The 22,437-nt window shown below is 49.8% G+C and overlaps 1 protein-coding gene across 1 annotated transcript; it reads left to right on the top strand.

Annotated features, from left to right (window-relative positions):
- The first annotated feature begins 112 nt into the window (after nt 1-112).
- COL6A2 (collagen type VI alpha 2 chain) lies at nt 113-19,636 on the top strand. Its single transcript, XM_062506708.1, has 27 exons — nt 113-221; nt 911-1,509; nt 1,975-1,995; nt 2,652-2,717; nt 3,120-3,173; nt 3,253-3,297; nt 3,472-3,498; nt 3,836-3,862; nt 3,960-4,004; nt 5,301-5,354; nt 5,770-5,832; nt 6,088-6,150; nt 6,627-6,716; nt 7,468-7,530; nt 7,882-7,944; nt 8,069-8,131; nt 8,603-8,665; nt 9,127-9,177; nt 9,531-9,566; nt 9,986-10,048; nt 10,292-10,354; nt 10,550-10,585; nt 10,801-10,846; nt 10,960-11,112; nt 11,284-11,736; nt 12,006-12,044; nt 19,029-19,636. Exons 1-27 carry the CDS (start codon nt 113-115, stop codon nt 19,634-19,636), a joined length of 3,063 nt encoding a protein of 1,020 aa, XP_062362692.1.
- Nucleotides 19,637-22,437: the final 2,801 nt, after the last annotated feature.

Below are 22,437 nucleotides of genomic sequence, written 5' to 3' on the forward strand. Positions count from 1 at the left end.
GGTTTACAAGGAGCATTGGCTGGCTTTGTGTCATGCCAGCAGATTGTGTATCAATTTAAGGTGTAACCTGTGTTTTCCCACAGGCATCTGCATATCCTGAGGGACCACTGAGATGTTCCCACAAACCTTGTTTCCCACTCTCCTTTGTGTGGTTCTAGTTCCTCTCCACGCTGCTCAGCTTGATGTCGATGTTGGAGATGTCAGTCCTACCTCCTGTGCAGGTATTAACCAAATAATTTTGGTCACCTTTTTGGGCAGCAATTTTAACAAAAACAATGCTCAGTTGTAGAATCTGCTCGCCAGGAACTGACAATGGGACATTCCACCTCCCCTGGCCCTTTGCACTCCTGTGGTAATAATCCATCTGTAGGGAACACTGTCCTCCACCCAAACCCACCTTTCCAGGCTTGCTCTGGTGTGCAGAGAGGTAGAGATGGAAGAGCTGGGGTCTGTCAGTGGTGGTCTCTCCCAGCAGGTGCAGTAACAAACACTAGCCAGTCTACAGCACTCAGTTCTCTACCCGATGGCAGAAAATTGTTCACTTGAAATCTGGTGATTTCCTCACTTTTCAGTTGCAATGCAGAAGTGATTTAGGGGTCCAGGCTGACTCTTACCAAAGAGAGCATGATTTTCAAGATTGATTTAGTACTGAGCAATGCTGGATTAATGATTGAACTCAATGATCTTAGAGGTCTTTTCTAACCTTAATTATTCTGTGATTCTGTAGCAGATCTTAGGAGTTAGAAGTCCTGGTCACTGGGAAACCATCCAACCCAAACACAAGTGTCACTTCTAGAGCTAGGTGGGACTTGTGCTTTTTCTGGCATAATTTTTGGTCCAGGTGTCTGGGGGACAGCAAAGGGGGTGCATGAAGTGCTCTGACATGGTCTGAATAAATGTCCTCATGCAGAAAAGAGGAACTGCCCCATCAATGTCTACTTCATCATTGACACCTCGGAGAGTGTGGCTCTGCAGACTGTGCCCATCCAGAGCCTCGTGGACCAAATAAAGCGGTTCATCCCCATGTTCATCGATAAACTGGAGAGCGAGCTCTACCAGAACCAAGTCTACATCACCTGGCAGTTTGGTGGGCTCCATTACTCAGATGTGGTAGAAATTTACAGCCCTTTGACAAGCAGCAAAGACATTTACCTGCCCAGGCTGTCTGCCATCAAGTACCTGGGCCGGGGCACCTTCACAGACTGTGCAATCTCCAACATGACCCAGCAGATCCAGACCCAGATGGCCAACGGTGTGAACTTCGCAGTGGTCATCACCGATGGCCACGTGACAGGCAGCCCCTGTGGGGGGATGAAGATGCAGGCCGAGAGGGCACGAGACATGGGCATCAAGCTGTTTGCAGTGGCCCCTAGTGAGAAGGTGTACGAGCAGGGCCTGCGGGAGATTGCCAACCTGCCGCACGAGCTGTACCGCAACAACTACGCCATCACCCAAAGGGACACCCTGGAGATAGACGTAAACACTATCGACAGGATCATCCAGGCCATGGTAGGTGCAGGGAGGGGAACAGGGAGCACAAAAGGAGCAGCTCACAGGTGGGGGATGCTTTCCCTTGTATTGGTTTTTGGAGATAACCTCTAGTAGGGAAAGTGGAGCCTTTTTTGGGTACTTAGCCAGGACCCCTTGATTTATGCCTCCATTTCCCAGCATGTCTGGGCAAGCTGCCACCCTAATTCTGTCTCTTGCTGGAGACCAGGCCATACCCCTGCCTGCTCCCCATCCAGGAATGTGTGGAAGTGTGTGCCGAGCTGAGACTTGCTCACCATCAGCGTAGTCTTTGAGACCCTAGCTGTGAGGTGCTCAAGGGCTCTCCAGAGGGCATCTTTATAGCCAGGGTCCCTTTACCACCTCCTCTCCCTTACCACTACACACCCCTCCAAGGGTGAGCTGCTGTCTCCTCCATGGGACTGAGCACCTTAACTGATCTTCTTCTTCCTGTTCTCTCCTTTGCAGAAACACGAAGCCTACGGCGAGGTGAGTGAGCAGCATCTTTATGCCTTTACCACATGACAGGGGTTTAAGTTGCCCCAGTTAGAGCTGACCAGTTCACACCCCACAACAGCATGGACCTGAGTGGGATGGGTCTCTGCCCACCTGTGGATCAGGGCAGAGTCTGGGGATGCATCACCTTACCCAGGGATTATAATGGCACACTGGACTCACTCCCTGCCTCCCCCTCACATGCGGTGGGTTCTGGTCTGTGGAAGACTTGTTTCACCACTTTGGAGGAACATTCAATAAGTTCTGGTCCTGCTGAAGCTCCTGTCCTGCTGGCATCACAGGGGCAGGGTTTGGCACACAGATGGGGGAGTATGCAGAGGGTGCTCCAAAGAACATGCTAGCCCCATGATGACCCCAGATGATCAAGCCCCCACCACCTTTGACACTTGGCAGTCTTGTTCTTCCAGTCAGGGCCCAGAGTCAAGCTATAATGAACATGTTCATGGCAACTTTCCACTCTTAATTCATGGGCAGCACTTCTTTGTGTGCTTGCTGTTGCCTCAGCTCTGACCCAACAGATTTTAACCCTGAGTTGATGGGGAGAGGTGCATGGATAGCCGTGGGTGCAGAGCTGAGCTGAGTTTGGGATGCACACTGTCAGTACCTCAGTTTAATTCCCTCTATTTCAGTGCTACAAGATGAGCTGCCTGGAGATTGCAGGTCCACCTGGTCCCAAGGGATACCGAGGGCAGAAGGTAAGTTGCTCTAAGCTGTGGGAAAGGCAATAATGCCCCTGCCTGCCACAACCACTGCATAATGCCCTAGACCTCACCTCAGCTGCCCTCTCAGGTGGCACCCAGGTGGGAAATACCCCCCAGCATCTGTCTTGGCCCTGGAAGACACAGCCAGCACTGGTGTGCCTGTGTCTGTGCTGAAGCTGATACACTGCCAGCAGTGCAAAGGGACACCTGAGCACCTGAGGAAACTAGGACTGAGGCAGCAGTTGTCGCTGAGTCCCCCACTCTCAGAGCAGAGCTCTTACATGAACAGGGTGTCCCACTCTCTTCTCCAGCTCTCTGTGTTCTGATCTCCCAGAAACTGCCATTTTCTCAGTCAGCACCGAGCCTGGACTTATGCTGGGTTTTTCCTTTCCTTAGGGTGCAAAGGGGAACATGGGTGAGCCAGGTTCCCCTGGGCTGAAGGGACGACAGGTGAGTTGTGGAAAATCCTCCCCTTGGTTTGCTACATCTGATGACCTCAAGCTAACTCTCTGCGCCTTCCTTCCCGAAGGGTGACCCAGGTATTGAAGGTCCAATCGGATACCCTGGTCCCAAGGTAAGAATCTCATAGCCGATGGCTGAGCTCTTTTCATTCCCTGATTTTTGGTAAAGCAAGGGGAGATTTGCTTCTCCTTTTCACCTTCCCATTTCCCACTTCAAACCCCTGCACTCAGCTCCTGCTGGTTGCCCAAGCACTAACACATCAATTTTTCCCCCCCTATTTGTCCAGGGCATCCCAGGGCTGAAAGGAGAGAAGGTGAGAAAGAAGAATGGCTGGCTGAGCACTTGGCAGGGGCCATGCTCCTTTCTGATGCACAGAGGAGAGATTTGCTGTGATGGGGAAGGATTACATCCTATTACCTATTACACCTTATTAACGTGTAATTGTAGACCTGGGGAGACATTTCCAAGGGGATTGAAGGGCCTGTCTTCTCCTTCAGGCTTTGATCATGGTCTGGTGAAGCTGGAATGGGTTTAGGATGTAAATGGGTTTAGGTGAGAGGGAGGTAGTGAGGGGGACAGGAACCAAAGGTGAGGGCAGGGGGAACGGGGATGCAGGCAGCATCTGACTTCCTGTCCTCTTCTTCTCCCAGGGAGAAATTGGATCTGACGGACGGAGGGTAAGAAAGAACGTTTTCTAACTTGCACATTGTTCCAGCTCCCCTTGGACTGTGTGTTAATAGATCCCTCTTCTATTTTTTTCCCCCATCATCCAAGGGTGCCCCTGGCTTGGCAGGAAGGAATGGCACAGATGGACAGAAGGTAACTGGGAGCACTGGGAGCACGCCGTGATGCCGCTGCTGCTGTTCCGTTTGTTCAGCTTCTCTCATCCCAACAGGCTATTTAGTTTCTACTATCCCACATGCTGGCTTTCTGTTCCAGCTGAGGTTCCTGTGAACTTATCTTATTCTGCATGTCCTGTAGAAATGCATGAAGTAATTCAGGTTGCAGGAGTGAATCTCAGAATATGCTGAGTTGAAAGGGACCCACAAAGATCAAGTCCAACTGACACAGGATGCCCCAACAGTCCCACCCTGTGCCTGACAGCATTGTCCAAACTCTCCTTGAGCTGTGGCAGGACTGGGGCTGTGATCACTTCCTGGGGGAGCCTGTCCAGTGCCTCACCAGCTCCTGGGGGAAGAACTTTTTCCTAGTATCCAGACTGAATTCCCCACACAGCTCCATGCCATTAAGTGCCATCCCTCTGTCAGTGAGCTCTCTGCAGGACCTGGATGTGACCTAGACTGTGCTCCTGCTGAGAAGGTGATAAGGCCAGATAATTTGTGTGTAGATGCCTTATCCTGACTGTAAGTGAGCCCTACAGGACATGGACACTGAAAGCTTCACAGAAATTCAGGGTTCAGGGCAGTTGGCCACTTAATCTCTAAAACCACAGCTTGTACTTAGTATTAAAGCCCTAAAGCCAAGTTCAAAGGCCTCACATCAGAGTCTTTGGCTTTGTCCACTGGACAGCACACCCTGGCTTTGCAGTTTCCTATACCCAGGCTAGTGTATCTGTGGGTAATAACAGTTCTTCCCACTCTTCAAGTGCTGCTGAATGTCTAAAACATCCTTCAGTCTCCCCCCACTCTCTAAAACACTAAAGCCCTTCAGCTCCCCCCTATCCCGCCTCTGTCCCAGAGCTGGCTTAGTACAGATGACAGAGTTGTTTTGGGACAGAGAGCAAGGCAGTCCCTTCTCTCATGATGTCTGTCAGGCAGAGTGGTTGCTGCACAACTGAGCTGCTCTGATAGGAGAGGCATGAGAGAGGACCAGCACAACCCTGGATGTGAGTGACCACCAAATCCAGCCTCAAGGACATTCCCGTCTCTCTGGGTACACTCATAGGATGAGGCTGCCTGCTTTCCTTTAGTCTGCTTTCTTCTTCTCCACTTTTCTCCCTGTTTAAGGAATACACTTGCTGTTTATTCTCTAGCTGGTGACAGATAAGGTCAGCAGATGATGCTAACATTATTAACTGTCAGCAAGAAAAGCTGTGTTTTCCCATCAGCCACCAATAACTTCTCAGTCTTTTCTTTTTTAATGTAATCTCTCCAGGGCAGGCTGGGGAGAATTGGACCACCAGGATGCAAGGGTGACCCTGGTGACAAGGTATGAACACTTTACTCTTTCACCAGCACATCAGCTGTGTAGCTTCTGAGTAAGGTATGTATATAGAAAGATGGCCAAGGAGAGGTTACTGGCCCGTTTTCCTACTAGCTGTATAATCTGATCCCACACCTGGGATCCCTGGAATGGGGACCACAGTTTGATTTTTCTGTGCCTCCTTTCCATGGACAAGCAGTCTGGTAGCCCCTTGTGTCCCTCCCCTCCACATAGAGAGGAGGAATTCCCCTTTCATTAACATTAGCTACAAGCAAAAACTACTTTAGCCTCTAGAGCAACTTTATAAGCACTGGCTTAGAAATGTTATTTTATTAGAAAGTTTTATTTGATTTATTCTGTATTCTGAAAGTTTTCCCGGTGTGAAGTGGTGTGTGTGGTTTTTTATTTTTTCCCTCCCCAGGGCCCTGATGGCTACCCAGGAGATGCAGGAGACCAAGGAGAAAGGGGAGATGCAGGCATAAAGGTACAAGTGCTCTGGTCAGACAGCAGGGTGTGGGCAGACACAGCCAGTGGGGACAGCTAAACACCATTCCCCTCATTTATATATGTATGTATATCTTAATCCTTCGCTGCTTGTGGAGCCCATAGGCTTTGGGGTCTGGATCCCATCACCAGGCACAGGAGCTGAGGGAAGGGTCTTTCAGGCCTTGCTCCTTGGGCTACTCGTGCAATGTGCTGGTGAGGCAGGCAATGACCATTGGCTCTTTGGCTGTTTCAGGGGGATCCTGGCCGTCCTGGTCGCAGTGGACCCCTGGGGCCCCCAGGAGAAAAAGGAAGCCCGGTAGGTTCATGCAGTGTTCAAATGTCTCCAGTATTTTACAGTGGTCTGTTCATAAAATTCCAGAATGGTTTGGGCTGCAAGGGACCTTAAAGCTCATCCAGTCCCACACCCTGGCATGGACAAGGACATCTTCCACTAGCCCAGGTTGCTCCAAGCCCTGTCCAGCCTGGCCTGGAACACTTCTAGGGATGGGGCAGCCACAGCTTCTCTGGCTTTGGCCAGGACTGGACGGATGCTGTAAGGAACAGTTGACAAACCTGTTGTCAGCTGATGGAGGGAAGGTGACACAGGATTACTCTGCTCCAAGGCTGGAGCCCCTGCTTATAGCAGTGCCATGTGGGAACCTGGGTGCTCATACACACTTCTGCTCGAGGGGGACCACTTGACACAGGATAAAAAGGGGGGGGGGGGGAGGGGCGGGGTGTGCACACCTTGATTTCTCTTCCAACAAATGATATTTCTTTTACTTCTCCAAGGGTCTTCCAGGCAACCCTGGAGCCCAAGGACCTGCTGGAATCAAGGGACGGAAGGGTGAAGTGGGACCTCCTGGACCCAAAGGAGAGGCTGTAAGTGGCTGAATAGATCCTTGGACATTGGGTACACCACAGGAACCTGAGGCAGTTTCATGGATGAGTGCTGAGAAACTCCCCTGTTCTGCTTTGTGCATCCCAAAAGATGTGCAGATGCTGATCTCTCCTCTCCTCACAGAGCAGAACTCCCATAATCCCAAACCTGATGTTAACTATTCACCTTAGAGAAGCATCCTGTGTTCCCACATAACCACAGAGTGGATGCCCAGGGACACGTTGGTGTACTCTGACAAGTTCCCCAAACCTCTGGCTCCTTGCAGGAGCTCAAAGAGTCAGGATCTGGCAGCCATTATGGCAGAGCTCTGTGAAAAGGGCAGTGTCACATATCAGTGGTGCTATACCCTGCAAATTCTGGGGAGTGGGTTGGAGAGTATGGTCCCTGGCACAGCTCCACCAGCACCAAGGGGCCAGAACCCAGCCAGCCTGTGTCCCCGTGCAAGATCCAGTGGGGAAAGCAACACTGGATGAGCTGGAAGGAAATCATAGTCTGTAACACTGAGAGAATGAACCAGGCGTGTTTGTGGTCACTGTGGTGAAACAACAGTCTGACTGTAGCTTCCCAAAAGGAAGCATGGGCATCCCTGCTCCCCTGCTGCTGGGAACACCCTTGCTTAGGGGGCAGGTGTACATCTCTTGAACTCAGAGGGAGAAGGGAGAGCAGCCAGGGGTCACTCCCAGGTGACATCCATCCTCTCACCCCATTTATATGACTTCTTTGTCTGCCAAGGGGCGACGTGGAGATCCAGGGACGAAAGGCAGCAAAGGCTCTCCTGGAGGCATAGGAGAAAGGGTGAGTAAAGCAACTTCCCAGATTATTGCAAATGAGCCCCAAATGGGCAGGACTGGGGTGTGTGTAATGTGCTATGGCCCAGCCATGCAGCATCCATGCAGTGTCCATACAACATCAGAGCTGGAAATGCAGATCCCACTGTACTGTGCTCCCACTGTGCCACTGGCACCAGGTACAGCCTCCTTCTCCAGAGTTTGGTCCAGACACGGGGCAAAGGGCAGCAAAGCTCAAAGGTGAGAGACATATTTAGAGGGCACACTGCCCTGACAGTCGTGGACATCATGGAGCACTGCCAAGCACACAGACAGCATTGGAAGCATACTGACCAGGAATATCTTTCCCTTCTCACAGGGAGATCCTGGTCCAGAGGGTACTCGTGGTCTGCCTGGTGAGGTTGGAAACAAAGGAGCCAGGGTAAGCATGGAGCAAGGCTTGGTGACAGCCAAGAGGAAGGGGGAGCACTGGTGACATCCAGGGCAGCTTGCCTGGCTCTCCTCTTCATGCACTGTGTTTTCCTGTGTCTTTCTTTGCTGTGCAGGGTGAACAAGGACTGCCAGGACCCCGAGGCCCTTCAGGTGCTGTGGGAGAGCCAGGCAGGATAGTAAGTCACACTGGGGCAACTGGGGCATGTGCGTGATCATGCTCTCCTTCTGTGATGAGAGCTTGCCCTGCTGAAACAAGCTGCCTGCACTGTCCCTCCCAAGGAGAACATGCATGACCTTCTCTCAGGGAGGCTAAAAGTCGGGTCTTCCCATAACAATGTGGAAGGGATCTCTGGAGTGGGTGGGTCACTGGGGAGAGGGAAGATGGGACTCCACAAGCACCCATTTGTCCTGGGTTTGTGGTTAGTCCACACTACTGTGGCAGTAGTGCTGTGACGTCCAGGTGGCTCTATGGACATGGAAACCCCACTGCTGAGGTAGTCACTGCCACAGTAAACTCACCAGGAAGGGAGTTGGTTCTGCAGCACTGTCTCGAGAGCTGTTTTCTCCAGCATGGTCCCCTGTATGCTGGGGGGCAACAGGGAACATCCTCACTCACTCCCTGCCTTCTCCCCAAATCTGTCCCGTAGGGATCACGTGGGGACCCTGGTGACTTGGGTCCAAGAGGTGATGCTGGACCACCAGGACCAAAGGTAAAGTTTATGAATAAACCTCTACATTTGAAAATAGACGTTTGTGTTCCTATTTATTTATTTATTTATTTATTTATTTATTTATTTATTTATTTTTAAAAAATAGGCAGTTTTTACAGCAGAAATTTGTGTGCCTCAGAAACAAAATCATATCTGAGCCTCCCTATGGGGCAGAGATTTAGGTCTTGCTCTGGTCAAGGCAGCTCTGATTAGGTGAGCTCTGATTAGGCAGCTCCTCACCCTGAGCAAACTCAGGGGCATCCCTGGCACATCACATCCCCAAGACCCTGCAAATCCTTGCTCTGCAAAGCTGTTCACAGTGCTTCAGGGCCAGCTGCAGAAGCCTTGGCTCCTGGTGGTGTCTCACCCCCAGAGAAGATGAAAATGGCTGTAACTCTCACAGATGAGCAGGTCAGAAGGGCCAGGTTTGGTATCTCACAGGTCTTTTTCTTCTACCAAAGGGTGACAGAGGCAGGCCTGGATTTAGCTATCCTGGACCCAGAGGACCTCAGGTATGTATTCCTCATCCAGCATGTGAGGAAATCTGTTTGAGTGAATGTTGCTGTTGGATCTGAGCAGACTGGGAAAAAGAGGGAAGGAGGAAGAAAAATGCTCAGGATCACAGATGTGTGGAGCCTGTGAAGGAGAAAGGGGGTTGGTTGAACACCAGGACTGAACCTGGCCACAGTCCATCAGGTGCTGGGGACCCCAGCTCCAGTCATGGTGATAAGTCTCTTGAGTATCAGCCTGAAGCTACAGCTGCTCTTCAGCTTCTTGCCCTTCACTGCAGTCTTAGGGTGTATGGGTGCACAGTGTGGGGCCAGTCCTGGACAGCTGCTGACCTCTCCCTCCTTTCTTTTTGCAGGGTGACAAGGGTGAGAAGGGACAGCCAGGACCCAAGGTGAATGTGTTGTTTCCATCACCTGTTTTTTTTTTTTTTGTACTGACTGGAATGCCAAGGAGTTTTCTCCCAGCCCTCTGGGTTAATGGCTGAGGAGCCAGCCCTGCCTACAGCTGCCCTGGATGTTCCCTGCAGCTGGAGCTTGGTCATATCTCCCAAGCCCATCTCCTTTTGAATCATATGAAAATTGTGTTGCAGAATTTCTTTTTTTTGTTTGTGGGGTTTTTGTGTTTGTTTCTGTTGTTGTGTTGTTGTTGTTGTTTATGCCTGTATAAACACTGTTTGCTGTGCTCTGAGCTGCTGGTTTCAAGGATGCTCTCCTAGGGCAGGCAGGCATGTGTTTGTAATGCAGCAGAGCCTCTGCCTGAGCAAATCCAGATGTGCTCTATGCTGGATCTGTTTCTCCTTCCATTGAGCAGGGAGGACGAGGTGAGCTTGGACCAAAAGGAGTACAAGGGACCAAAGGAGAGAAGGGGGAGCTGGTAAGCAAACTCTCTGTACTGCCTCAGGGTCAGTGTCCCCCTCCTACACCCCTGCTACCTGTGCTGGGGATGACACTGCCACTCTCTGCCTGGTCCCTGTCCCCAAAATCAGCTGTGACAGGCTGGTGACTGTGCTTAGCAGGGCCGGGGCTGACCAGGAGGTCAGGAGAGGCCCTGAGCATTGGGGGCTGCATTACCAACATTGCCCAGGAAATATTTGGCCCTTCTTTACTTCTTCCCCAGGGTGATCCTGGCCCAGGAGGAGAGCCTGGACAGCGTGGTCCACCTGGTGAAGCAGGCCCTGAGGTACAGTCCCATGGCATTGTGTCTAAGCAGATGCTGTTGGAGGGGACACAGCTGCCAGATGTGTCCACTGGCTCACAGTGGGCCTTCCCGTTCCCCTTCTGCAAAAAGCCACATTTTTGATGGCTCTGATATCTAGTTCCCAGAAAAAGAACTCTTGGGAAAATTGTGCCTGAAATCCCTGTGCTTTTCTTACAGGGGACCCCTGGCCCACCAGGAGACCCCGGTCTGACTGTAAGTAACTCGTGCTACTCTTCCTCCTGGGGCAATCATGGCTTTTTCATGCACAGCCCAAGAATGAAACAGGACATCAGGTCCTGCTGCAGCCTGGCAGAGGTGGTCTGTGGTTTCATATGGGATCCAGAGAAAGAGGGAAGAGGGCTGGCTGGGTGGGATGGGAAAGGGGAGCCATAGAGGGAAGCATTCACCCTGCACCCATTTCCTGGCAGGACTGTGATGTGATGACCTATGTGCGAGAGACATGCGGATGCTGTGGTGAGCTGACATCACCTCTCCCCTGGGAAGGGGAACAACCACTTGAGGGATCAGGACAGGGGTTCCCAGCATCACTGAGCCCTGTGTTTCCCTCCCCTTGCTCCTCTCCCCAGACTGTGAGAAGCGTTGCGGTGCCCTGGACATCATGTTTGTCATAGACAGCTCTGAGAGTATTGGCTACACCAACTTCACCCTGGAGAAGAATTTTGTCGTTAATGTGGTCAGCAGGCTGGGCTCTATTGCCAAGGACCCCAAATCACAGACAGGTCTGATCTCTGTGGGGATACAGTGGGGCATGGGGAAAAGAAAAGGGTCTTGGATCCTTTAAACCTCAGTGGTTATTTTCCATGTCTTTTCAGACCAATTGGGCAGCTCTTTGACTTTGTCCACTTTTCCCCAGGGATCCAAAGCCAAGTAATGTGATACTTTCTTGGCAGGTGCCCGTGTTGGGGTGGTGCAGTACAGTCACGAGGGGACTTTTGAAGCCATCAAGCTTGATGACGAGCGCATTGATTCCCTGTCGAGTTTCAAGGAAGCAGTGAAGCGCCTGGAGTGGATTGCTGGAGGCACCTGGACACCATCTGCCCTTCAATTTGCCTACAACAAGCTAATCAAGGAAAGCAGGAGAGAGAAAGCCCAAGTGTTCGCTGTGGTGATCACAGATGGGCGCTACGACCCCCGGGATGATGACAAGAACCTCGGGGCTCTTTGTGGTAGAGATGTGGTGGTCAACACCATCGGCATAGGAGACATGTTCGACCAGCCAGAACAGAGCGAGACTCTGGTCTCCATTGCCTGCAATGAACCCCAGCGAGTCCAGAAGATGAGGCTCTTCTCAGACCTGGTGGCAGAGGAGTTCATTGACAAGATGGAGGATGTGCTCTGCCCAGGTCTGTCCCTGTCCCTATATGAAGCTGGAGTTTTCAACCCCAGGGTTTGGGGTAGTAAGGAGAGATATGTCCCAGCAGGTTGGCCAGTAGCTGGGACATCCATGGTGGGGTCTGACCTTAGACTAAGAGTCCTTCCTCAGATACAAACCAGCCTTTTGGGGCAGTCCTTTGGTGTTCCTTTTAAGAGACCTCCTGCCACTCTGACTGTGCAAGCTGTGAAGGGGAATGGCAACACATGGCTCAGTTTTCCTTGTTTCTTTTCCTTCCAGATCCACAGGTTGTCTGCCCTGAGCTGCCCTGTCAGACAGGTAAACGTTACAAGTAGCTTCATGCCATCTGCACAGACTCTGGGGGGAAACTGCAGGAGGCTCAAGAGCAGAAGAGGGGGTTGCAACCTTTTTCAATCCTTTTGGAAGGCAGGAGTTTGGGAAATAGTGTTACTTTACATGAGGAGAGGCTCCAGGGTTTCATCTCCTGTTCTTTTCCTGTCTCTCTGAGTTCTCTGCACAGGTAGGTACAAGTGCACTGTGCACAAGTGCACCCTGATATTTCTCCCCACCCAAATTCCTGGGAGCCACCAGGTTTTGACCTCCAAACTCAAGTCAAAATCCCCTTGCTAAACACCCGCTCACATGAGCTTTGTAGCAGGATGCTACAGTGGGAGTGATGGGCAGAGCAGGATATTAGGGATCAGTTGGAAAATGGTATTGTAGTGAATCCAAAGCTTTGGCTTCTCTAATGCTGGCTGGTTTTAATTAACAATTAACTCAGTTAAAGGGAAAGGCTGTAAGGATCCTCTGGTGCTCTGTGTGCTGAAGGTAGCTTTACTGGCTCACGTTTTGCTTAAGGGGCAGAGGTACATCCCAAATTCCTAGAGATCCTGTCTGTCTGAGTCCCTGTGTCTGTTTAAATACTATAGATGCACTCTGTGCTGATACACAAAGTTTATAGAGGACCACAGTTTTGCCCGTTCTGCAATTTTTTATCTCTTCTCTAGCCATGAATGTTTTTGTGGCTGTCCCCAGCTTAAACTGAGCCTTATAGAGAATATCAAATTTCATTTTTAAATAAGTCTCTTTATTTCCATGCAAAGCAAAGGAAAACTAGTCCCAGGATGCACAGAAATCCAAGGAAAATCTGTAATTATTCCTGTCAAAAATCTCCTAATGGTATTTTTCAAAATACATCTTTTGAGTACTTGCATGTGGCCATGTTGGGGACACTGTGTCCAACTGTGATGCTGAGCTCCTCTACCATGTTCCTCTGAGGAGCTTTGCCTACAAATCTGTGCACAAGGAGGTGACATCCCCAGGCCACACTGGTGATTGCTCAGGTATCTTCAAAGGTTTTGGTCTTTTCAGCCTTCCCATTTCCAAGGAACACAAGCAGTGGCACACTTATTTCTCCTGGGCTTGGGCCATCAAAGCCCTCCAAAGCAAGGGGAAGTTGTCAGTCCTTTCTGTGTAGTGCAGTTGGGTGTTCCTGTTCCTGATGCAAGGTGAGAACAGTTTGCTGGTGACAGGTGACCTGGGGACCAGAACAGGAATGGCTTGAGGAGGCATCTGAGGGGGTTCCCTCTTTGGTGAATCCCTTTTACCATGCCATACACAAACCAGGCTAAATTCAGGCAAGACCTGCACCCCAGAGAACCTGGGAGGTAGAGTGATGTGGCTGGGTAAGGTTGGCCTCCTGTCAAAGTGCCCTTTCAACATGGGCAAAAGTTGTTCTAGGTCTGGTAGACAAAATTTCTATACGTTCAGGAGTCTTTGGGCAAGGAGCCTCTCACCCATCGCACCGGATGGTCCATACTGCACTGCTGTCATCTTTTAGAAGGATTTGCAGTGGGGTTTTTTGCCACACTTTGCTAGTGTTGCAAGGCAACGTGTTGGCTGGGATGGGATATAAGGCACATGACTAAGCCTGGGGCCTGTCTGGTTCTCACAGAACATGCCATGAACTCGTGCCGATTCCCATGCAGATCTTCTGGATGGAGACGGTGCCCTTTGGAGGGAATGTGAGTTAGCCAGTGCACATCCAATGCGTGTGTCGTGGACTGACCAGACAGACAAGTCAGGGAGGCAGCTAAACCAGCCCTGTTCTTGGTCCCATGGCTCAACGTGGTGGTTCTGGCACTTGGAGGGGCAAAACAACTTCCCCAGCTTCAGCCTGGGTATTGCCAGCAGAGCACAGGTAGGGACAGGTACCACACAAACCCTGTCTTCCCCCCATGCTGCCTCGGGGCTTTACCTGAGATTTTCTCATTTTCAGAACCAGCCCCTTGTCTCTTATCATTTAGCACTGCTGTGCTAACAGGATGCTGCAGGGTTGAACACTGAGCAAATCTGAACTAACCACTTGCTTTGTAGAACTGCATGACATCCTGAGATGCTCTTGCTAACTGATGCAAAAGGCTTTGCTTTGAGCTTTGGGGTTTTATTCAAAGTTAAATTCAGCACAGCCAGCTGCAGACAGAGGCTCTCCGGGTCCCAACAATACCACATGGCTTTGACTGGAGTCACTGCCCTGAGGCTGAGTGCCAGTCAAGGAGGTCACATAGTGTTGTCCCTTGGATGTCTTTCTGCCTTACAGCACCATATGTGCAGTTTGCACATAGCACAGTTCTAAGCTACATGATGGGTGAATTCCATCTGCAGAAGGAAGCGGCCTTTTTCCTGAGCACTGCTCCTCCATTGTGCCTGTGCCAGATCAGCAGGAACTAGGGAGTTCAGGTTCTGTGTCATTTTCTGGACTCGCTCAGTTGATGTGTGAGAGATTTCAGGGCAAATCTTACAGTTCCTCAGACATAAATGGCAAAAAGATTTAAAATCTGTCTTTGGTCTTTACTTCTCTGTCCTTGTTAGCTCTGTTCTTCTCTGGTGCAGTGCAGGTAGGAAAGTCAGGTAGCTTTCAGAGACACAGCCATTGCTAGCAAGCCCTGAAAATATTTTTTTGACGCTCACTTGCAGATGACAGGAACCCTGGGAGCGTAAACCCAGTTATTTTCCGCCCCATGGAAGAGGGAGTCAACATAGATTTCCCCAGCACCATACACTCGATCGCCCAGTTCCTAAACTCCACGCGGGAATCCCAGGACCCCAGCATGTACACCCAGCTGGTGGCCACTCTGGCCTTTACTGCTGAAAAAGCCAAGTTTGCCACTGGAAATGAGCGGCAAGAGTGGATGGACTTGTTCATTGACACCTTCAAAATGGTGCACAGCGAGATTGTGGGGGACCCGGAGACCATGCTGGGGCTGTGTTGAGATCTCTCTTGGGGGTCACATGGAGGCAGAGGCTGAGTGGAGGTGGAACTCATCACTCCTGTGTGGCACAGGGAATAGCACAGGGGGAGATGCTTTTTAGTTCAGGAGAGACAGAGGCAGTGTAATGGCTTGGTTACGCTCAGCTGGGGACAGGACACAAAGAGCAGACCCCATCAGCTTGGCCAGCATGGTGGTTTTTCTGAGCAATGCCAAGGGATGCTCTTGCTCTGCCTGCTGCTTTTTTGCCAAGAGCCTAATGATGCATTTTCCTCATGCCTTCTTGCATATGTCCTTGCTGACCCCCTCCAAAGCATCTTCTGTATCCTCTCTCTCGGTTACTGCTAGCTCTCTCTGGGTCCTGCAAGACTGACTAAGCAAGGTGCATCCCTGCTCACCACAGTGTCTCTGTGGAATCCCTCATGGGCAGCTGGGGGTGTGGAGGGAAGGAGCAAGCAGGATGAGAGAGGGAGCCCTCTTCATTGGGAGCACTGACACCTGGGCAATGCTTCTCTCAGAAGTTGTGTGGGCTCCTCTGGCCTTTTTCTCTGCTTGTGCATTTGTGTTTCTTCTGTCATAATCCATAACATGTACTTGTCCATATACAAAAGGCAGATATTCTGTCATATAGGGCCGGGTGGTCCAAAGCAAAACTCCTTGATTGGTGTGAGATTTTAAAAGCAAACTTGATGTAGTAGAGCCTACTCAATCCACACCCAGTGCTCCCTTAGCTCAGAGACCACAGAGCCACCACCTCCACTGCAGGTCTGTGTGCTCAGATAAGGCCTGGTATCTCCATCCACTCAGCTGCCCCTGGTTGCACAAAGTCAGGCAGGCTAGTGCCACTCCCACCTCCAGTTTAACTGCTCTCAAGCTCTGCTTAGAGGTAGTGGAATCTCATGTGCAGATGCAGGAGTAGAAGCACTTGCTCTGACTGACATGGTATTATTGCAATAAAGTATACTAAGCAAATGTCATATTTAATGAGCAGAAAAGAGATGTGCCATCTTCAGGCATGTGGCTGTAATATTTCCAGGTGTAAAGAGTGGAGCCAGCTGCCAAGCTCAGCCATGGCAATTGCCAACTTTGAACTTACTGCAGTGTTCCCCCAAGGTTTCAGCACTTTTTCCTTCTAGGGACAAATTTCTTGGAGAAGTCTGCTGCTATCAATATAAAATAGAGGGAAAAGAGTTCTGAGGGCTTTCCATTATGTGCTCTGTGTTTTAAGTGAAGGCAAAAAGATCAGCCTGTGCCTGAGTCTGGTCATAATTCATATATCCCAGATAGTCTGTGCAAAGCCAAACTCCCTATTCTGTTCTGATTTTTTTTTACCACAAAATTAGTATGACTTAGCCTGCTGGGATGCAGGACTGAACTCAGAGTAGTTAAGCTGCTCCAGCCATGATGCCAGAGGAAAAGCTGCCAAACCCCATTGATTTGAAAAGTTCTCAGGGATGGGATATTTTGTTGAACAAAGAGAGAATTGGGTAATATTTCAGCAGAGGGCACGTTGATTTTATTTAATTTCATCACACACTGGCCATTTATTCCTAGCAAAACATTGGAAACAAAATTCTTAACCTCTCAAAAACCTTCAGCTCTTTAGAGTTGGGGAGAGGAAGAAAATGTCTTTTTGCATGAGAAGTATTTGTGCTTGTCCTTATTAGAGGCAAATGGGTGAAGCAGTGTTTTTTTAGCATAATTCCAGCTACTCCCTCTGATAAAACCAGATGGATTTCATCACAGTAGCAGTTCCTTCAGTGAAGCTATTGGGCATAGGAAGGACAGTTAAGGACCTGGGTAAAGGATGGTCCACAACTCCCCAAAGACACAGGAAGGGCTGGGAAAGAGGGAAACCCCAAAAAGGTCTGGGAGGTCAGTCCCCACCTTACCTTCATCTCCACTGTCAACACTGCGAAAGGTTAGAAGAAATACCAGCTCCTCAGGTTTTAGAAGAAGCAGGAAGGTGATGTGAATGGGTGGGGTTGCTCTGCACACAGCTAATGGCAGAAAAATCAATTATATTTCTGCTTATTTGAGCGGCCTTCATCAGACAAGCTCAGCTGTGAGCTACAGGCATTCATGATCCACGTGAAAAGGACCAATGCACCAGTGAAAAGCATGACAGGAAGATTTTAGTTGGCCTAATTCATGGTGGTGCCTTTGAGAGCTTCTCTCCCAGTTAGGATGAGAATCTTGCTGCTGGAAAGGGTGTTTGGGTCCTCAGCCTCTTAGAAATGGGAACAAGCTTCAACCAGAGCCTAACACTGAACAGGACAAACCCAAGGCTTTGCTGCCTCACATTCCTCCAGGATAACTCATATGTGAAAGCACCTTATCAAACAGCTGGAAGGCAGCCTTCTCCAGCTGTGAGGGCTGAGCAGCGAGTGAAATGTGTCTCTGGGGAATGCTTCTGTCAGATGTGCACTACACTCTCCCTGAAGATCCATGGAGTGATGCTGCCCTCTGCCTAGCCAGGAACTCTTCAGGCTTGCTTGTCATCTCAAAATACACGTGGGTAGGCCTTGGGAGAGGCTGTTAACACTGCCCCAACATGACATGCAGCCCCAGCTGCTTTCACAGACCCTTACGTAGCTCTTGCTCTGTGTGGTTGCAAGGGGGATTCCTTCCTGCCTTTCCCCCTCCACTGCTGCTCAGAGCAGGTGAGGACCAGGAGTGCAGGTGCTGCCAAGGTGAGGTATCCTTGTGGCAGCAGTGCCTGCATACCGGGAACTTCAGCATCAACATGCCTTTACAACATTTCTCACAGAAGATTAGGCAGAGGTGAGTATGTGCCTTTATTGCTTTAAAAGAAATAACAAGTGAGAGGACAAAAGGAAATGGCCTCAGGTTGCACCAGGGGAGATTTAGATTGGATATTAGGGGAAATTTCTTCACTGAAAGGGCAGTCAGGCACTGAAACAGGCTGCCCAGGGAAACAGTGGAGTCATCATCCATGAAAGTGTTCAAAAAACGTGGTGTGGTGCTTAGGGATATGGTTTAGAGGTTAACACAATAGTGCTGAGTTAATGGTGGGATTTGAGGATCTCAGAGGGCTTTTCTAACCCACAGAATCTGTGATTCCCTGATTCTGTGCTGAACCCAGGCATAGCACCATTCAGCACCAGGGAAGTCTTTGTCAGGCTGGATTGGCTCATAGTGTGGAAATTTAATCTAATGTTACACTCCTATCCCCAAAGTTACCCCTGTTGCCAGAAATGGATGGTCAAGGTGGGGCTGCTCCAGAAGCTCCTGTTCCTTGCCAGTCATGCAAAATGACATGGCAGCATCTTTGGGACTTCAACCTTTCGAGATTCAGTCTCAGAGCCACAGAACTGATAGAAAGTTCTATGGGCATTGCCCTGCTGCTAGTTCAGGGGCAACTCAGAGGAACACAGGATGCAATGCATATAACTGCAGAAAAGGAAGCAAATAATGGTCCCTGGCTATCAGCTGACTCCAAAGATAGTGACTTTCTTCTCCTTTTTGTTTTTTTCTGAGTTTATTCACTGCATATATTCAAATATTCGGTATGGTTGGACTGGGCTTGGAGCAGCCTGGTCTAGTGGAAGGTGTCTGCCCTTGGCAGGGGGTTGGAATGAGATGAGTGTTAAGGTTCCCTCTAACCCAAACCATTCTGAGATTCTCTGATTTTATGAGTAACTCTGACAGTAAACCACACTCCCAAAGTAACTGAGAGGTTTGAAGGTGCTGCTTGCCATTAATCTCTGGATATTCCTCTCACAAATAAGAGCTGAAAATTGATGTAGGGCAGTGGGTGTAATTTTGGGACTGAAATGCATAGACCTGCCTAATTTCACAAGGGTCTGCCATCAGTTCCAGAATTAACATTCATTAAATGTCCAGTAGCTGAGGCCATCAAAAGCAAAGCTCCTATATTCAAGTTGTAGACATTCTTTGGCAGCGGGGTTGGGCTGGTCCTCTTTTGTACAAGGGTGCTCAGAGGCAATTCCAACCCAAATTATCCTGTAGTCTTCTCATCCTCCCAGCTACTGTCTTTTTCCCCCTGCAGAGCTTGCCGTGGCCCAGTGCACCCAGCGCCCCGTTGACATTGTCTTCTTGCTGGATGGCTCAGAAAGGATCGGGGAGCAGAACTTCCAGAGTGCCCACCGCTTCATAGACAACGTGGCCCGGCAGCTGACACTGGCTCGGAGCAACAGTGACCACATGAACGCCCGGATTGCACTGCTGCAGTACGGCAGTGAGCGGGACCAGAACGTGGTCTTCCCACTGACCCACAACCTCACTGAGATCTCTGATGCCCTGACTCAGATCAAGTACCTGGATTCGTCTTCCAACATCGGGTCAGCCATCATCCATGCTATCAACAACATTGTACTCAGCCCAGGCAATGGGCAGCGGCTTGCCCGGCGCAATGCCGAGCTTTCCTTTGTCTTCATCACCGATGGTATCACGGGAAGCAAGAACCTGGAGGAGGCCATCAACTCCATGAAGAAGCAAGATGTCATGCCCACAGTGGTTGCTCTGGGGAGTGATGTGGACATGGATGTCCTGCTGAAGCTTGGCCTGGGGGACCGGGCAGCCATCTTCCGGGAGAAGGACTATGACAGCCTCTCCCAGCCCAGCTTCTTTGACAGGTTCATTCGGTGGGTTTGTTAAAGGGAGGGCACACAATCTTTCTGTCACTGATATATACACTCCTAATATTACCTGTTGTATTTTCTTCCCCCTCTGTGGTTGCTAGGCCAGAAGAGCTGCCCTCTGGGTCCTCCTTTTTAACCAAAATCCAGAGCTCTTCATTGATTTTCATGATGAAGAGTCATGTATCTTACATTTATGGTGCTAATTAAAACCCAGATCAAAGCAGGATAGAGAGCTATATGAAGTACTTCTGTAAAGCTTTGCACACACCAAGCCATGACTTGTGTATGTACTGTAATCTAGGAGGGCTTATCAGAGATGCAAGAAACCTTTCCAGTGTAGCAGGACCAATGAATAACTCTAGTTTTCAAAAACTCTCAATATCTCTCAGTGTATCTTGTTCCTCCTTTCTGGAAACAGCAAGATGGTGTGAGGTTTTTCTGCCTTCCACAGATCCTTCTTTGGGGGGTTTATCTATCTTAAATTTTGCAAATCATCTCTAAGATCTTTATTTTCCTGGGGGCCATACCTGCCTTGATTTCTTCTGTCATTCTGCCCTTCATCAGAACCTGCTCCTCTGTTACTCCACTCAGAATTTAAGCTGAGAGGGGCAGCATGACTCCCAGCATCAACAGAATACTGACCAACCACCAGAGCTGCCTCCCAGTCATCCCAGCATGCTCAAAGCATTGCTGGTATTTTCCTCCCACTGGTAGCTGCTGAGCAATGCCCAGATTTGAACTTGAATTATGCTGTCTGCAAAAATAAACTAATCTTTTTCACCCTATCCTGAAAAAGCCTTTTTTTCTGTAGTTGTGGGGATTTTAAAAATTATTGTCAGTGAGCAGGTGATTCTCCTGGTTTCAAGCTGGTAAATCCAGATAATCATGGAATCACAGAATGGTTTTGGAGGGAACTAAAAGACCATCTCATTCCACTTCTGCCATGGGCAGGGACACAGATTGCTCTAAGCACTGCTCTTGAACACTTCCAGCTGTTCATGCTCCTCATCTGTTCGTGCGAGAATCCCTCTGCCATGGTAAGCTCTTTCCTATGAATTATTACCCTGACGTGGAGGATGGCAGCCCACATAATTACAGCATCCCCCAGCCACTCCTTCTGCTACACCTGGGAAAGCTCACATGACATGTAAAGAGTTTGATGGGATCCATGTTAGTAGCCAGCTTCATTGTGTAAAAAACACACAGACAGCAGCAGATTGGAAAATACCATGTGAAGACTTTCAGCAGGCTCTCCCAAAAGATAGAGGGTGGAAATGTTGTCCACTGACTCATAGATTCCAAGTCAAATAATTTACAAGCTACATACAAGAAAAATCACTCAGCAGGTGAAACACTGCTCCAAGGGAAAGGGGGAGGGAGGGGAGCGACGTACAGAGGGTTCCCATGAGGAGTTTGGCTTCATGTTTTGCTGATCACCGCGGAGCTGGTGGGACATGTCAAACACTCAGTCAGAGTCAGAGCTGCTGCTTGAGCTGCACGAGCCACAGGAGGGCTGGGGAAGAGAAAACAACTTTAGGACAGCAGGGAAATGAGCCTCTGAGACTGCATTCCTGAGAGGGGTTAGTGACCTTGTGGTGGCTGCCCCATATTGTGGGAGGGCTGGAGGCTTTTTTTTTTTTTTTTTACAAGGCTCTTAAGGTTAATAAAGGAAATTTCAGTAAGAAAATTCTCAGTCTCTGCCAGCAAGGGCCAATATCACAGCAGATCACTTCCAGAGGTGTTTGCCAGTGAGAGGACCTGCTGGTATGATTTGTTTGGGAAATACTCCCACCTCCAATGTTGGAAATGGGGTCTTGTTTAGCAGTTCTTCATTCAGACTTGCTCAGGATGGTGCCTATCCCTGGAATGGTATTTTCTGTACTCCAAGCACAGGGAAACTGCTTCACTTTTTTTTTTTTTTTTTTTTTTTGGTGAGGTTATTTTTGTTTTTAAAGGGGAACCAAGCAGTTCTTTTGCTGCAAGACATTGAGTGAATATCTGTTATGGAAGCATGACTTGCACTCAGGTGAGCAGAACAAAGTCCTGGGATTTAATACACTGCACGGTGCACCCTGTGCATGTCACCACTTTAAATGGTTTCAAGGAATTCCATGGACTGCTTTTCAAATTATTCATTTCATATGACTCATTCCTGCCTATTTATTAATCTTACGAGTTTCTATATCTAAAAAAAGCCACTGAAGTTTGGGCAGTATCCTCCAGCCACTACAGGGTAGGGGAGAAGAGTCCCAGCTGCTCAGGCTGGACGCTGTGGTATGGGGACAGGGTCCAAAAGACTGCAGCAGAATTAGGGAAGGGGTCACTGTTTCCCACTCTTACCTTGTCTTCATGGTGCTTGCAGTGCTTCTTCTTATGGTGCTTCTTATGGTGCTTCTTATGGTGCATCTTATGGTGCTCCTGGTGCCCTGACAAGGGGTGCCCATGGGGGTGCTGGCCAGGCGGAGCAGGGCATGGGGGGCAGGTTGCCATGCCACCAGGGTAGGGACCTGTGCCAGGACCGGGGTGTCCCGGAGGGGCAACAGGGCAAACTGCAATGCCACCAGGGTAGGGACCTGTGCCAGGACCGGGGTGTCCCGGAGGGGCGGGAGGGCACACAGCAAGGTATGCTCGTGGCGGGCCTAGGAAGAAGGGGCGGCTGTTAGTGTGGGCAGAGACAGGCTCTCCCCAGACAGACAGTGCAGGGAGCTGGTGCAGCCTTCCACTCAAAGGGCCCACCCCGGTCTACCTCTTCCTCCCAAAGGACAGCCCACAACCCTTTGGGATGGAGGTAAACCCCCACTTGTCTGTGGCCATGGC

Source organism: Cinclus cinclus, chromosome 21 (assembly GCF_963662255.1).
Source record: "Cinclus cinclus chromosome 21, bCinCin1.1, whole genome shotgun sequence".
Taxonomy (NCBI): Eukaryota; Metazoa; Chordata; class Aves; order Passeriformes; family Cinclidae; genus Cinclus; species Cinclus cinclus.